Below are 16,507 nucleotides of genomic sequence, written 5' to 3'. Positions count from 1 at the left end.
TTCCAACATACATATATACATTCATACGTACATGAGAGAGAGAGAGAGAGAGAGAGAGAGAGAGAGAGAGAGAGAGAGAGAGAGAGAGAGTTTTCAGAATTTGCAAGAAACTGCTGCTCATCTCGTGCTACCAGACCAGGAGAAAACAAAGAAAGAAACAGAGAACCACGCGAAAGTGGGCAGGAGGGGAAGGAGCGAAGAAGGAAAAGAGGAAAAGGAGGAGAGACTTGGCCGCGTTTTGTTACCGAAGGATGAGTAGTTGTCAAGACACGACAGACATTTGCTTAATTAAGAATCAAATGTGCTTTTGGTTAGTTATCGGTCAGTCCTTGCAAAGTGATTTTGGTTAGTTGTCTGCCAGTTCTTGCAAAGTAGGAACTTTGTCAAATTACTGAGATTGTTCCAGCAAAAACACGACATAAATCTGACTATTGGGTATGTATTGTGACTCTGAAATATTCTGACTAACTAGAAACTACCAAAGTCAGGAAGGATATTCTCCTTGTGATAAAAAATTAATAGCAAGGAATCATTGCGTATAGAGAGAGTCATATTAGATCATTCTTGTGCACTGACACAGCAATAACAGCGCCAATTCACAGTTTGCACGCAGGAGAATGATAACAATTTTGATAGGTCATGATGCAATGCAACATGATTCATCAAGTCGAACTTTGTTCGGGCTACAATTCAAAGTGCAATGACGAATTGTGATTGAGCCATCTGTCAACACTGCAAAATATGGCAACTTGTCTGTTCTCCCTCTTGACTGCTATGATCAAGCATGAAGAGGCCTCACTCGAATCTCTTTATCAACGACAGGTCGTTCAACATCTTCTCAATTGCCTCATCATCGAGAGCACGGCCTCGGTTCTGCACATCAAAGGGGTTTGTAACATCCTTTTAGCATGCCATTCAATGCTGAGAAAGTTCCAATTTTAGTGCCTACAGGAAGAAAATATACCTTAATAGATGGTACCATAGCAATAGCTTCCTCTACAGTTTCAGGGCAAAGATTGCCAAGAACACAAAGCTGCATTACAAAATTTTATGAAAAACCTATAGGATAATCAGTTTTAAATACTTCTTAAAGCAACCGGTTGGATTGTGATGTTACCTCGAATTCAGCCAATTGATATCTGCTCAGAATTCTTATTGAATGTTAAGGTTAAAAAAAAATAAAAACTTGCAATCTTAAGCTGGAAATGTTATAAAAGAGTTCAAATTAGATTTAATTCCCCTTAATTACTAAAGACTTCCCAACATGCTCAATGACGTGCTAAGTCACACATTGAAACAGAACTAGGAAAGGACAAGAGCTAACTGGTAACCTTTACAAGTCTGAGGTGCTGTGACACTAAGCCATATGTTAAAAATAAAACCTGGATAAAGATAACAGCCAAGTGAACTCAATTCATTAGATGTTTGCATTAGAAGAAATCAACTAGTAAGTGACATTATTGCAAGTAATAAAGTTGCTCATTAGACATGTGTATTTGCAGTTATTCATCTTTTCAATGGGCAATTGGCGGAAGACAAACATGCATAGAAAATAGAAGGATACTCTCTAACTTGTCTGACAGCATCAGGATTCTTATAACGGCTGAAGCGTTTAACATATTGCAATGACTTCTCAAATACTCTGCATATGGAAAGAGACATATCAAGACAAAAGAAAGGACTGGAAACCAACAACATCGAACTGAATTTGTTCCAACCAACTCCAACGTAAACTCAACATTTGTATTATTCTCTAAGATATCCAACAGAGGGACTAAAAAAGAAAATTCAAAGACCTCGTTCTTCGTCTCAGGGCACATAAGGCTCAAGCAAGTAAATACACACAAAAGCATAGAATTGAAGGTAGATGTCTGATCTTTGGAATATAAACAAGTATGGAGTTAGAGATGCAAAATCTTCTTATCATGACCATTCCTAAGACTTCACAGTTGTTACACTAGTATTATTTGCATTAGAGAATATTCTCGCGCAATGGAGGCAATTGAAACTTCTGTAGATATGTGAACTCATTTGGTTCTATTACGCCCCTTAATTTTTTAATTTAATTAATAAAGCCCCGGTTGAATGGAAGCCTTTAGTTGCGAATGATGATTTGCTAACAGACTTTTTCGCTAATGTGGAAATCCAGTAAGTAAACAAGCTCTCTCTTCAAGATGTTATTGCATGTTCACCATTAGTGTAGAATAGGCTAATGTTGAGGGGATCGAACCCTTGATAGAGTTGCAGATGTTAACCCCTTGCTGCCTAAAATCCATCAAGATTTCCGAAGGAGTAAACCAATCGTGGGAACTGGGAGGTTTGCTTAGCCATTGGGATTTGGAAGAATGAAGATGCCATTTTAGCTTTCAGTTTTAACTTTTAAGTTCAACTAAACAGTCAAACAAGTGACACACCTAGACTTTACCCAGAATTTCCAATCACACTGTTTCGTTACAGAAAAAACAAATATATAAAATAATAACACTCACTGAGAAACTTGATTCAATGGATCATCAGACATCTGTTGAAGCTGTTCATACTTATGTTCAAGTATCAAGGATACTTCACAGTTCATTAAACACTTTGCCTTCAGAAATTCTGCAAAGAAGGAAAACAGAAGGAAAGATAAAAGGACAAAATGCAATAAATACAAGTAGGCAATCCATTAGCTATGCTAAAAATCCAAAGTTCTATCGTTCTCGTCACTTGAGAATGCCATCCATTAACATAGTAGTCAGCATTCTACCAAAACAAAGATATCCACAGCTTTGTTCACCAACACAGAAAGGCATGATTAATGAGGGATATCCTGAAGATTGGAAAAACAATTGCTCACTACAAGTCAAAGGAAGAAACATCAAGAACACTGATGATTGGTACATTTTTCATCAGTATTGATTGGCAATTTGAAAGCTACATCCAATCAAATAAGACAAATGGAAATTAAATCTACCAAATAACGACTATCATAAAGAAATATCCCAATGAAAAATTTAACGAATCACCCTGGTACTGCTTCTTTGATTCTCTAAAAATATATGATTAATAATGTCAAGAAAATCAGTGGAGAGATTAATCTCAAGTTTTCTCATGTCATACTTTATTTGATTTTTCCATGTTTGGTCAGGAATCACCACCTCTATACAGATGGACAAGTTAATTCCTTTACACATGCTATGGTCACCTATAATAAATTCCTTAAGCCAGCTCACAAGAAGTTGGGTTCACTTCCAAATGGTTAGAGATCTTTTCTACTCAGAATGCTATCTAGATATACAATGACCATATCCCTTTACATCCCCTTTAGTCCACCTAAAGTCAACATGTCTTGGATCCTATTTGATCCACCGTTCATTTATCCTAAAACATCTACATAGTTCTGGCCCAAGATAACAGTTCAATCAATCTCATAAGAAAAAGTGTTCAGTTACTGCATTCCAATTTAACGCTTTATTCTTCTATCAATGGAACTAGTACATATATAATGAGATTTGGTCAGAAGAGAGATGGTGCATGTTACCATCGCCAATTTTGAGCTCAGCAGCATTTTCTTCCTCTTCACCAGACATACTGCAGAGAAAAACCACTCAATGTCAATTGCACAAGACATAAAAAAGAAAAAGAATATACGCAGTATTTATCACTAGCAGAAAAATATCACTCATAACTGAATACTGTCAATTAAATTGGCAGAAAAAAAGAACCAAACATAGATCCCCAAAACCCTAAAATTATCCATCAATCCTATTAAAATAGGATAGACTACCAAACTGATACATAACCAACTTCACATAGTAGGATGAGGCTCGAATGTTGCTAATGAACAAAATGAAGCTCTTAGTTAAGGTTAACTTCCTGCAAACTAGCATGCAAATAATTGATATCTCTGAATTTCCAAATAATCTGAACCTCAAGAGACCCAGACAACTGGAAGGCACACGGTACACAGATTGCTGTGACCCAAAAGAACATCTAGATACTCACTCTGTTTTCCTTTCTTTTTTCTCTTGGATTACCTAGCCAAGCATCTAGCATGTCGCAGTGGCCGGAATATTCCATTAAATTTAACAGGTAGACACATACAAAAGAAAAGTCAACCACACAATAAATGTCTGCAATTTATCCATATACTTACATATTATACTCAACCTCTTTTAACCAAACCCCGCAGTATCCCTACCCTCATGTGTTAGGACGCATCTTTTTTTGTAACAAGTAGACTATTTAAGTTTAGAGTGTTTACAGTGCATGCCTCACCCTATTAGTAAGCTCCCTAAATCTTAGTCACAGCTTGACCGTAACTACGAGAGAATTTACGAGCTACTAGCCCATTACTTCATGGTCTTCTACATATCTTTAGATTTAAATTGAATTCCACCCGCAAAATATATCTTTCATCATATAAAAATATTCCATCACAGCACTGGAGGAATGCCAACCTTTCCCAATGCCCATACACATCACTTCAGCATTCGCATACAAATCCCGTACTAACAAAAAGTACACGATTATGTATCTAGCAAAGAAATTAAAAGCAGCAACAGTCTCAAACTCAACTACTAAAATTCAGGCACCATGCATTAGACGGCCTCTTTTCCGGTCTCAACACGACATCGATAGCCCAAAAGAGTTAAACAGACAAGGATCGAACCACAGAGACGATTGCTAAGACAATGAAGAACCTAAAGAAAAGAAAGCTAAACGGGGTTTTGACCAAATTAAAGCGGGCTTCCTTGAAGCCTCCGTGTTTCGCTACCCCCCGGAGCCTCAGAAGCAATACCACAAACACCTAACACTCAACCGACTCTAAAGCCCAATCCCGCGGAATCAAATCGCGATATCATGCCACCCGAAAGCGGCTTCTCATCGCCGGAACCGGCGAAATTCGAGGCTAAGAAGCCCCTCGCCAGACTCAACGAGCACAAATTTTCCATGGCAGAGGCAGATGATGATGACCCATCTGAAAAAAAAAAAAGCGTTTTTTTCCGGAATTCGGACTGACCCGACAATTCCACTGGGCAGAAGAATTCGAACACTGGATCAAAAATACATAGAAATCAGAGAGAGCGAGACGAAGCAGCAATTCGTATGAACGCAAGAAGGCCATGATAATCATCAGCAAAGGGAAGAGAAGAGGGACAAGATCAGACCTTGCAGCCCGAGCAAAGCACCAGCAGAACTAGAGAGAGGAGAGAGAGAGAGGGGTGTGAATTTGAAGAGCAAGCAAGAGGGGGACACCGTTTTAAATAATAATTTCTTTTGCCCTAGAATTAAATATTGGCAGAGTAAATTTTTGCCCCGAAATTAAATAATAAATTCTTTTGCCGTTTGGTTTATTCATGGACAAATAAAATATATAAATTTTTTTTTTATATTACAGACGAACAAAACCGTTTTTAATATGGAAAAATAACGTTTGTTCCGGCGTTGAAACACGGGGTCAAGCACACTAAAAGGGAAGAACAATGTGTTTATCGAAAGCGATAATTACTAAATATACGGGAAAAGCGATCAATAATATGCGGGCTCGAGCCATCGTGTCGACCCAAACCCGCTCATTAGTAAAAGAAAATACATAATAAAAGGAAGAATAATGTGTTTGTCGAAAACGATAATTACAAAAATATGCGAGAAAAGTGATCAATAATATGCAAGCTCGAACCATCATATCGGCCCAACCCGCTCATCAGCAAAAGAAAATATATAATAAATTGTCGAGTTGGGGCTCGGACCGGGCCCTATAATCATAAGCCATCTTGTGGGCCTGCAACTTTAGCCCTTATGACTCGGTAGGCCTGTCATACGGGTGGATCGGGTTGGATTTAGGTCGGGTCATAAATGGTCCAATCCCAAATTGACTCATTTATTTGCAATGCAAATTTCTGGACTCATATCCGACCCGTCTCGGGATTCATTTTTAGCATTTTCAACCTACATTGTTGCCTCTGAAGAATGGACAGAAGGCTCCATGTACGGGCTCGTCGAGTGATTGAGGGAGCTCGGGGGTGGGGTTACGGACGAGGACATGAAGGTGGTGGCCAAAGTCGGCCTAGGCCATCCACAAATCATGAAAACGGATTTGGGCTCTGGTTTTGAGTTAACTATAAATGGATTCTATAGACGCCATCCATCCGCCTCCCAATCGTCATCAAACTTCAGTTTCAAAGATTAAATACTAACACATGTATGAAACTATGAACGGCCCAACACATCTATTGATTGTCCCAATGAACGGTTGTCCCGTCAAAGAGGGCAGAATCAATCCTACGAGCAAATCACAGAAAGTACATCACTAGCCTGCAATGTCGCCTTGCACTGGCTGCTGAACCTGCGGTTGACACTAGCTGCCCCGCAAAATCCTAAACAACAACCAGTCAACTCCTCAGAAGCAGCCAAATCCATGAAAGCAAAATCACCGTTCAGGTCTGAGGAGAGTACGAGTTCATGAGAAGCATGCACCCTGCGAGAAGAAGCCATGGAGAGAACGAAGAGGAGATCTGCAATTGATCGGGATGCAGAGAATACTAAGGGGTTTTGGATTTGGGGAAACTTGGTCTTCGATCGAGAGAATAGGAAACGGATGGCCCCCCGGAGGTAGTCGAGGAGGGGATTGATGAAGGTGACGGTGGAGAGGTGGCGAACCCATTTACGACCCATTCAGGTTGGACATATTCCAAACTCATTTTCTCCCGACCCTTCATATGTCTAATGACCCATTTACAACCCAACTCCAAATATATGAGACCTCTACGACTCGGATAAGACTTGGGCATAAACCGCTAAACTCATGATCAGGTCCAAACACGATACAAACTCGGATATTAAAATTTTTCTTAATTAACTGCTTAACTAGCGCACTTGCGGCGCTTGTTAACAAAATTCAAGTAACATTTGGAATGGCGACGGATTGAATATTATCATCCGTTATGTTGCATACACAATTGATTTTTTTTTCTTTTGTTTTTATAACAAAATGATTTTCCTTTGACTTGATATAATTGCAGGATGTCTATATTTTTGGTTTGAGTTAAAAGATCATTTCATGGTACTCGAAAAAAGCAAAAGATGCACTCTACTTGGTGGGTGGCAAAATATGCTGCGCCAATAATTGCAACAAATAACTGAGAAACTTTAAAAATGCAAATTATAAATTGGCTTTTTTAAAAGCATTACCATATGGAGGAAATTAGTATAATTGAAAATTCCTCTTTCATCCCAACTTCCCAAGGTACAAAGCCAGCATATTGAAGTGCAAATTTTAATTTGTTATTCAGTGTCCTATATTGGCTTCCACGTACTTCTTTCCTTGCCTTTAATATAAAAAAAAATCACTCAAAGATTTTCCCAAAAAATGTTTGCTAATCGTGCTCAAATTTGGGGCCCTCATAAAGAAGTTAATGGTCTAAATCGGTTCATTACAAAATATAAACTCATAAAGCCCAATCAATGAAAATGCTTAACGAGCTCAACGATCATAAAGGCCGTCAAAGAACAATTAATTCACAAGACCCATCAATGGAATGCAATGCATGATGAGTTTATCAAGTATAAGTTCATAACAAGCAAAGTGCACCTGATAGTTGGCCAGATCGATTGATTCAAAGCGTGCGCGGAAGTTAAAGATTGAGTCTAAAAGAGTCCATGACCAAAGATATAAACCATCTCTGAAGTAGCATGCAAGTTAAGACAGCAAAAGATTCTTGCGGTGGAAGACATGACGCGTAGAGGAACATCTCATAAAAGATACAAAAGAAATAAAAGTGCGGCACATTTAACAGATATCTAACATACACATAAAATACATGATTTAGACAACATCTTCTTAAAAATGATTGCTTGTATCTCAATAGTTGGTTAATGTAAAATATTTTCATTATCGACAATAATTTATGTCTAAATATTTTCGGGGATGATGAAAATATTTTTTGTTGATTCATTTTTGTAAACGATACAAGGAATAATTTTTAGGAAAATATGTTTCAAATTATTTATTTTTCGCGAAACAAATAAAGCGTTATAGTTAGTATTTTGATGGCTCCTTTCACTTTATGAAAGACCAAAGCTTACCATATCTACAGCCTTCTAAATGCAAGCTTTTCTTAAAATAAATAAATAAATAAAAAGGCAAGATTTTCTCAATCATGATCTAAACTAACGAGAGCATCACTTTAAGATTTGTATTATAGAGATGCCAAATTTTTTTCACGAGGTTGAAGAGAACGACAATATATGCCTGTACATATTTCGCATCGAATAATTGTCACCTCGCATATATAACCAAAGAGCTTTTGCTAAACTACGACAAAATTAGACTGCATTACACAAGAATTATTTCTTTATCATTGGTAAATAATGATAATAATAATAGTGAAGATCCTTTGTCCTAATAAGTGCCCATCACTAATTTCATTTATCATATTGCGACACACATCCTTTTAGTTGATCTTCAAAATTCCTAAGTAGAAATCTCTCTCTTTCTCTCTCATAATGGAGCTCGACGTTGCATCTTGAGCTTCGTCTCGTTGTCCTTGACAGGCCTTAATCGACGACAATGAGAGATCTTGACCCGATGTTGATCTCATAAATTCTAAGTAATAAGACTCGTAAAAGAAATGCTGACTAAATGAAGGATATAAATTATAAATTGACGGGATATATATGAAATGATGTTTTATATTTTAAAACTTGCTTATGCATTGGAAATCTTAATTCACAATAATAATATTAAAGATAAAAAAATTAAGTCGACGAAAAATGAAAAGAAAAGGCTAATATAAAATAAATTGTATAAAAACAGAAGAATCTATATTAAGGTAATAAAGATAATACAGACAGGCAATAGGTAAAAAAAATCAAAGCCCACTTACATGAATTCCCTACTTCCACTCTCTCTCCTATAATTTGAAGAAAACCCCTACTCATCCTTTTTTTTTTTACAGGAAATTCTTCCATGGATTACATTAGGTGCTTTGAACATGATCACATGAGAAAGACTTGAATTCTCTACCCTCTATAGTACTCCTATTGTAAAGTTGATTTTTGCCTCTTGTGGACATTGAATGGAATAGGCGCAACTCTTTCCCCTCAAAGAAGGAATGTCCCTTCTTAGCTATACATCGTGAAAGTCCTACACATATTGAAATCGTACCAATTTAATCATAAATTTTTTTTTGGCCAATTGAGTTCTAAACCTTTTGCATTTATGCCAATTCAATCAATCTGCCCAATTTTGGCTGGAAATTGCGGAATTGGATGCCGGCTATGCCGGGGTTGACGCGGATAATTTTTAATAATATTTTAATTAATTTGTATTTTTCCTTTTCTTTTTTATTTTATTTTATTTTCCTTCCTTCTTTTCTTTTGTTTTTCCCCATTGTGATTAGCGAGGATTGTCAGAGCACGCTGGCCACTAGGTGAGGGCCGCAGCCCTCGCCGGCCTCGTCCAAATTTGCATGCTCCGGCAGTGCCTCCACCGCTACCACCACGACGTTCCATCCAACAAAACTCATAAAAATTCTTGTCCTTCGTCAATCCTTTTAACATCTTCAACTTTTTCTTAATCTCCGTCTTCCCACCTTCCTTCCTCCCCTCCTCGTTCAAACCAAACCTCGGTTTCCCACCGTAATACGACTACACATGTCCATCATCACCAAACTCGAACCTCAAAACGCCTTGGGACACCCACGATCTGGAATACTTGCAATCCTCGCCGTTGCAAACCCTAATTTCACTGATTGGATTCACGCGGCAGGAATCAATCCCGGCGTCGGAGAAGCAATGGGAGCGCAACTCCATAGAGCGCTGATTTTAGCTCCGACGCTGACAACAATAAATAAGAAGAAACATAGTCAAATAAATTTTAAGGAAAAGTCATGAAATCGACATGAAGAGACGATGATGACCATGGAGGGGAACCGAAATGGGGGCGGTAGGCCTCATTTGGACTGACAACTAGAAACTCTGCCAGTTAGCGGTTGACACGGTGCTCCACGAGCGAATGCGGCCATGGCCTTGCTAGCTGTGGGTGAGGCCACCTTAGCCCGCAGCCAATGAGGGCTTCGTGGCCCTCGCCTAATGGTCGGCAAGCTCCGTCGACCCTCCTGGTAAAACAAAAGAAAAGAAGGAAGGAAAGGAGAAATAAAAAATTACTAAAAATTTGAAAAATTATTAAAAATTGTCCATGTCAATGCCAGCCGTGCCATGTAGGATAGCCGGCATCCATGTGACTAAAATCGGCTGGATAGACTGAATTGGCACAAATGAAAAAGATTTGGGACTCACTTGGCAAAAAAAAAAAAGAATAATGTTTAGGACTGGATTGACACAATTACAATAGGTTTATGACTTTTTAGGTAATTTTCTTAGCTACACATTCCATTGTAAAAAGCCAATTCCGACTTTATAAGCCAAGATTAACGAGAGAAAGGGAGACACACTCATCCGAATGTACTGATTATGCAACTAGATTAGGCGAAACTAATGTATCGAGATTCACTGGGTCTACAATGAGTCAAGGTCACAGCGAAGAAGCTTCTATGTATATTCATCGAGAGACAACATAAACCATGTGAGGTTCTCATGCGAGTATGTCAAGACTAATTAAGGTTTGACAAAGGAGGGCTTGAAACACCTCTATGAGGAGGGGAGATCAGTTGGAAGAATGCGAAGGAGGGGCCGGCGGATCCCAAGCGCCAGCAACGATGGCGTCCACGACAGGCCTTATCTGCTTGTAGTTGTAATACACAGAACATGGACTCTCGTGGTTGTGAACGCCCTCGTACGTTGTTATCACGTAGCTTGAGTCGTCCCTGTCTCTCTCCACCCTCTTCTTCACGTGGCACCCTCCACTCGAGCACTTATAGTAATTCCTACAACACCAAGAATCGATATGAGTAAATCGAACTTTGTATTGACAAGCCATCATCAGAATTCTATACGAGCTTGACAAGAATAGAACCTCTTGGTTAACCAGCAACATAAATATGCTTGCACAAGTATGTATATGTCAATGTAATTATGATTTCCATGGTCCTAAATACGTAACAATAATGATTTTACATAGGGAAAGAAGGGTTCACAAAGAAAGTGCATTGGTTGATCTCAACCCGCTTATGTCTAGCAAAAGCATGGTAATGAGTGTCCGTTGGTATTCAAGTAGGAAGGGTTCATAACTTATTGTTAGGTATCTCCTTCGCATATGTGCCATCTCGTCAATACTGTATAGTAATGGGATTAACATCCAAGATTTAACATACTATGTAAATAACGTTAGAAAGTTTAACCCAAAAACTTAGACTGATATGTCGAAGGAGATCACTTGTCATGCAATGTGAGACATTTCAATACTCTCTCTTACGTGCAAATCGGATTAGGAGTGGCACGTGGAATTTAATGAACGAGATTGGACGTACACTTGAAAGCTACGAAATCTGGCTCTGATACAACGTTGGAAAGTCCAATCCAAAAGTTTAAGGTGAGAGGTGGAGAGAGATCTCACGCATATAATAAGCATATAAAGCTTATTGTCAAGCGATGCGGGATATTTCAACAAATAAAACTATAAATAATGCAAGCAAAATCTTATTTAAATGCAAGTTGATTATGAGAGTTAAGACTCACTATCAGGACCGCAGAATTTGTACACCTTATTGTAAATGCAACGTCTTCCTCAAAGCGGTTCCAAACATCCAAATTGGGGTCCTCTTTCATGATAATGAAATGAGGCATTTATATTATCCACCTCCCACTTGTATATAAGGCAATAACTATTCTCTTTCAGGTCTAAATGCTTATCACGGGCCTCGGAAAACAATAAGTAAATTGTGCCAGTCGTTATTGATTTTGACATGCATATCTGTAGGCACTAGCTGTAGAGTATACAGGCATGCATAGCTTCTTGTTGAATGATTCTCCAACACCAACACCAAGTTGCACTCGATATACGTCATAAAGTATCCACAAGCATCTTAGACGGCGAAAGAAACCCTACAAATTAATTTCCTTCTATGGACAAGTTGTCCATGAAAATAATGGTCAAGCATATTGACAAATTAGCAAATAAGATGCTTAACTTTTTTTCCCTATTGTTATAAGTTACCTCTACAAAGATGAGATAGTGCAAAGCTTCAAAAAAATTTATTTAAAACGTACCTATATACACATACTGATTGGCCCATTACTCATTTTTTGAATGCACATAAGTACAACTACATATAATGACGAGTAGGGACTTGATCTCTTTTTGGGTGATCTTTCCGAGTGAAAATATTGAGTTTTGTTGCGTTGATCCAACAAGACTCCCCAGCATCACGAAGCACAAATAATTAACCTCCCACCTTTGGTGTTTAGATAATCTATTAAACTTGAAGATGCACGACCTTTTATTATTTCACGCGCGCCTCTCTGCTTTTTCCCCCCTCATCAATAAGAAAAGCAGAGAACCAATGGCCGTAAAAGCACCAAACAATGGGCTGAATGCGCGAGAAGAGAACCACACCATCACTTGCTCTATGCTTCTTGGTTTAGTATTTTTATGGTGAAGTAAAAGTAGGTTGTCTTGTCACCGAAACAAGGGAGGGGATGAATGCAACACCCCAAATATCAGAAAGGTGTGCAAAATCAAATTGAATGATGGTGGGTGATGTTTTTTTTTTGTTTGTCTTCTGATAAGACTTGTCACGTCTCTTTTTGCCTCTGTATATTTTGTACATGCAAACAATATATTTCTCTTCCAATAGTGTGATCATGCTTGCATGTGACACAATAGATAATCCCTCATATTAATTACCAGCTTGAAGGAAGCATGGTCAACTTCTTTAAAGTGAAATTAACCCTATAACATTCATCCATGATAACTCGTGCAAACAAAACTTTATGAAGACTATGCATACTAAAATAAGAACCCAAAGAATCGAACTGTTGGATATTGACACACCATGATACAACTCAAACCACACGATGAGGATGGAGATCAATATGCAAAATGAAAAAGGTGGGGTATAAATACAACATGAGAATTAAATCAACGCTACTTTGGAGACAATTAGTCCCTAACTACTTGACACCCCACTTTATGTTGGTCTACATTAAAGGCTCTTCCTCTAATTTTAGTGTAAAGTATGGTAAGTGTATATTCTGATCCTGTTACGGTCAATTAATGTCAATGGGGAAAGTGCACAATCACCTTTTGTCCTAGAGCACTTTATACCCAACACAAACCCTTTACATTCTCTCACCACAATATGAGAACACAAGAACTACTTTTCCCATAAAATATTGCACATGACAAAAAAATTATTGTATTCATATATAATTTGTGGACTCACGAAGCAACCTTTTCTCATGTTGATCAGATGGCGCTCGGGCCAGCATGAAAAGTGACTTATCTCGGTTTGAGTTAGAATAATTTCTATTTTCTTTAATGAGGACAAAAATCAGAGTGGCAGCGAGTATTTCTCTCTTTTTCCCTTCAAACAGAGGAGACAAATCACAAAATCTATTGTTGATGAAACTCTAGGCACGTACGAATATCAACTACTCTAAGATTTGCAAGCGTGAAAATATAACCAAATGTACAAGGCAATAATGGGTCCCCGGAAATGAAATGATACCTCTCAGATCTAGTGGTTCTAGCGAGCCATATGCATTGAGGCTTAAACAGCTTAGACCAATAAATGCGAGCGATTCCACCATTATTAATTTTTTTTGTTGTAATTGAAACAAAAATCTCTTTTTGACGTCAAAATTTTCGATAACTACTAACAAATGGAAAGATGAACATCAATTTATGTTTGAAGAACGATGATGTTGTAATTGAAGCAAACATTACCTGGGGTTAGGGCTGCTCTTGACTGATTTCTTCCCATACTTTCGCCATTTGAATCCATCATCCATGACCTCGAGCTCCGATTTGGTCCTGAATGCAACCCTAAATCCAGTACCTAACTTGCTCTTCCCTCCACTCTTGCATCTTCTGGCAAAGGAGGAAACAAGTCACCAATTAATTTGACATTTAGTTTTGAAGCAGACGCTCTTCTTCTAAGAAGAAAGGGGGACCAACATAACAATCACACAAAAAGAGGGTAAATCAATAATTCACTTGCATGTTACTATTTCTTCTTTCACTGGCTTTGTGGTGAGCGAATCCGTTGGAGCTGCTGCCCGCGAAGTTTTCCTCAGAACTAGCCATTGTTTTCGCCGACAAATCTTCCTCGAAATCATTTTCGAGAAGGAGATAATCCGATAATTCGAATTCTGACAGATCGACGATCTCTTCGAAGCAAGTGTAATTAGGGTTAGGGTTTTCAGGGCCATTCATGGTCACAAATATGGCAGGGAGAGGAGAGGGAGAAGTGCAAAAGGAGGCAATGGGTGCTCGATATAAAATCTTATCTGAAACTTGATCAAATGAAGCTCCTAAAAGAAAAGGAAACTCTGTTCATGCTCATTTTCCAGGAGGAGGTTGCGTAGAAGGTGCATGCTTCACTTATCGAGAAAGGGTCAAGCGCATGACGTCACTATGAGGCCAGAAGATGACCTAGGGTTCTCTTCTTTGTGTGGTGTTAGGTTGGAACAAAATTGTGGCACTGGGACCTCCATGATTGGCACTTTACTCTCATGTTATTTCTATTTAGGCGGCGGCGGCCAACATGCAAATTGATGTGGTGGGAGTGAACTTGGCCAGTTGCTATCACTATTCATGCTTGAATAGTTACATCGGATTCTCGATGGAAAGTGAATATGGTGGGCTAGGTATTCAGATTATATGCTTATCATAAAGTATCTTCACTAACTTTTAAAGTTAATTGATGGGTTTACGAAGAAGACTCATGCAGAGTCGGCACTTGATGGTGACGTGCTTTCCCTGTTATATTTACAATGTGATCCCACATTTAGGGATATAGTTTTTGAAATTAAAACTTATCCATTGGGTTTGATCCACGTTTTCTCTTTTAAGTGACGGTTATCCACATACGATTTTTCCACTGTTCGTACCCCTTCGGTGACAACCGCCCTCTTCGGTAACCGCCTTGATGGGAAGCGGTTTATAAAGATGAACGTTCATTCTATAATGGCAGACACAAGGTCTAACGCAAACCCTCTCATTCGGTAGTACACCATCAGTACGCGAGGGGATTGGGTTAGTAGAGTGCGCCCGTAATCGCTCTCAAATTAACGTCGAACTACCGTGGATTTCCGACGAACGTAAAGTTGAACAATGGCTGGAGGTCAGTTTATTTTCGATCCTGTTTTCCGCATTTGATTCTAATTGTGCCTAAAATTTGCTCTTCTATGCATGATTAGAATCCTTCAGTTTTAGTCTCACATTTGGTATCAGAGCGTGTTTAGTGCCTCTGCCTTGTTCTTGTTGAATTTTTGGTGTATTTTTCGGGGCTTTTTGAGATGAACAGTAATTCGGCTTTTTGGGGCTAAGAGGGAAATCGCCGATTCCGGCCAAATTTCGGCGACCCACTGCTCGAATTCGGACCGGCACGGTCGCACCGCCATGGAGAAGAATAGCCCTAAGTTAATCTGGCATATCAGTAATCGCCGGAGGCTGTTTGAGCGGCGGAAGTTGCGGGTTAGGGTTTGTGCGTTTTGACGGAATTTTGCTTGATTCGAGCCAATTTCTTGGTTGTTTTCGCCGAATTTTGGGTCCATGTGGTCGCACCGACGTGGTCTCCGAAACCCATAAATTATTTTGGTATAATATGGGCTACCGGAGGAGACCCATTCGGTCGAAGGCGCGGCGGAACAGCGAAGAACGTCGGAAATTTGGGTTTGATTGCGCTGAGGAAGAAGGCGCGTGCGCGCCATGCGCGTCAACTGCCAGGCGCGTGGGATTCACTCGCGCGGCAGGTGAAGGTGTGTGCGCCGCACGCGCCCACGTTGAAAGGAAGGCGCTTGCGCGCCACGCGCCCGAGCATAGGGCAGGCGCGTGCCGCTCACGCGCCCTGGGAACCGGACCCCCCTTCATTTTTACTCTTCTGCCCCCGCTTTTTACCCGTTATTACGATTATGCCCCTTGCCGAATTACTCTTTTGATTGAAAGCAAGATTCCTTTTCATTTTTGGGCAGATGCAGTTTTTACAACATGTATATCATTAAGCAGAGCTTTTCTCAGACCCATACTTGAGAAAACCCCCTATGAGCTTTACAAAGGTAGAAAGCCCAGTATTTCATATTTTCGTGTATTTGGTAGTAAATGCTTTATACTAAAAAATCCAAATGACCGCTCTGGTAAGTTTGATGAGAAAGCAGATGAAGGATTTTTCCTTGGATATTCTACTACAAGTAAAGCATACAGAGTCTTCAACAAGAATTCTCAGACTGTGGAAGAAACAATGAATGTAAGGTTTGATGAAAATATTCAGACTCACAAAGATGAATCTGAAACATCTTCCAACATTCAAGAGTTATCTGAAGCTCAACAAGAATCTCCAAAGATCATTGAATCTGTAGAAGAAGGAAAAGAAGATACAATCCAGACTCAACCAGAACCTTCAGA

At 39.1% G+C, this 16,507-nt stretch overlaps 2 protein-coding genes across 2 annotated transcripts; both read right to left on the bottom strand.

The window, feature by feature from the left end:
- Window positions 1-488: 488 nt before the first annotated feature.
- LOC115681941 (DNA-directed RNA polymerase II subunit 4) lies at window positions 489-5,249 on the bottom strand. The gene is made up of 7 exons (XM_030606053.2): window positions 5,151-5,249; window positions 3,521-3,570; window positions 2,490-2,598; window positions 1,565-1,642; window positions 1,118-1,151; window positions 965-1,033; window positions 489-873 (listed from the first exon to the last, which is right to left on the bottom strand). Exons 2-7 carry the CDS (start codon window positions 3,567-3,569, stop codon window positions 796-798), a joined length of 417 nt encoding a protein of 138 aa, XP_030461913.1. The 5' UTR covers window position 3,570; window positions 5,151-5,249; the 3' UTR covers window positions 489-795.
- Window positions 5,250-10,442: 5,193 nt separating this feature from the next.
- On the bottom strand, window positions 10,443-14,492 carry LOC115681937 (probable WRKY transcription factor 51). Its single transcript, XM_030606051.2, has 3 exons — window positions 14,103-14,492; window positions 13,829-13,972; window positions 10,443-10,868 (listed from the first exon to the last, which is right to left on the bottom strand). The coding sequence occupies exons 1-3, from the start codon at window positions 14,315-14,317 to the stop codon at window positions 10,649-10,651; spliced, it is 579 nt and encodes a 192-aa protein (XP_030461911.1). The 5' UTR covers window positions 14,318-14,492; the 3' UTR covers window positions 10,443-10,648.
- Window positions 14,493-16,507: the final 2,015 nt, after the last annotated feature.

The sequence above is a fragment of the Syzygium oleosum genome, unplaced genomic scaffold (assembly GCF_021117445.2).
Source record: "Syzygium oleosum isolate NSW1041296 unplaced genomic scaffold, Sole_v2.1 Sole_v2.26, whole genome shotgun sequence".
Lineage (NCBI taxonomy): Eukaryota > Viridiplantae > Streptophyta > Magnoliopsida > Myrtales > Myrtaceae > Syzygium > Syzygium oleosum.
This window is presented reverse-complemented; position numbering and strand designations above follow the sequence as displayed.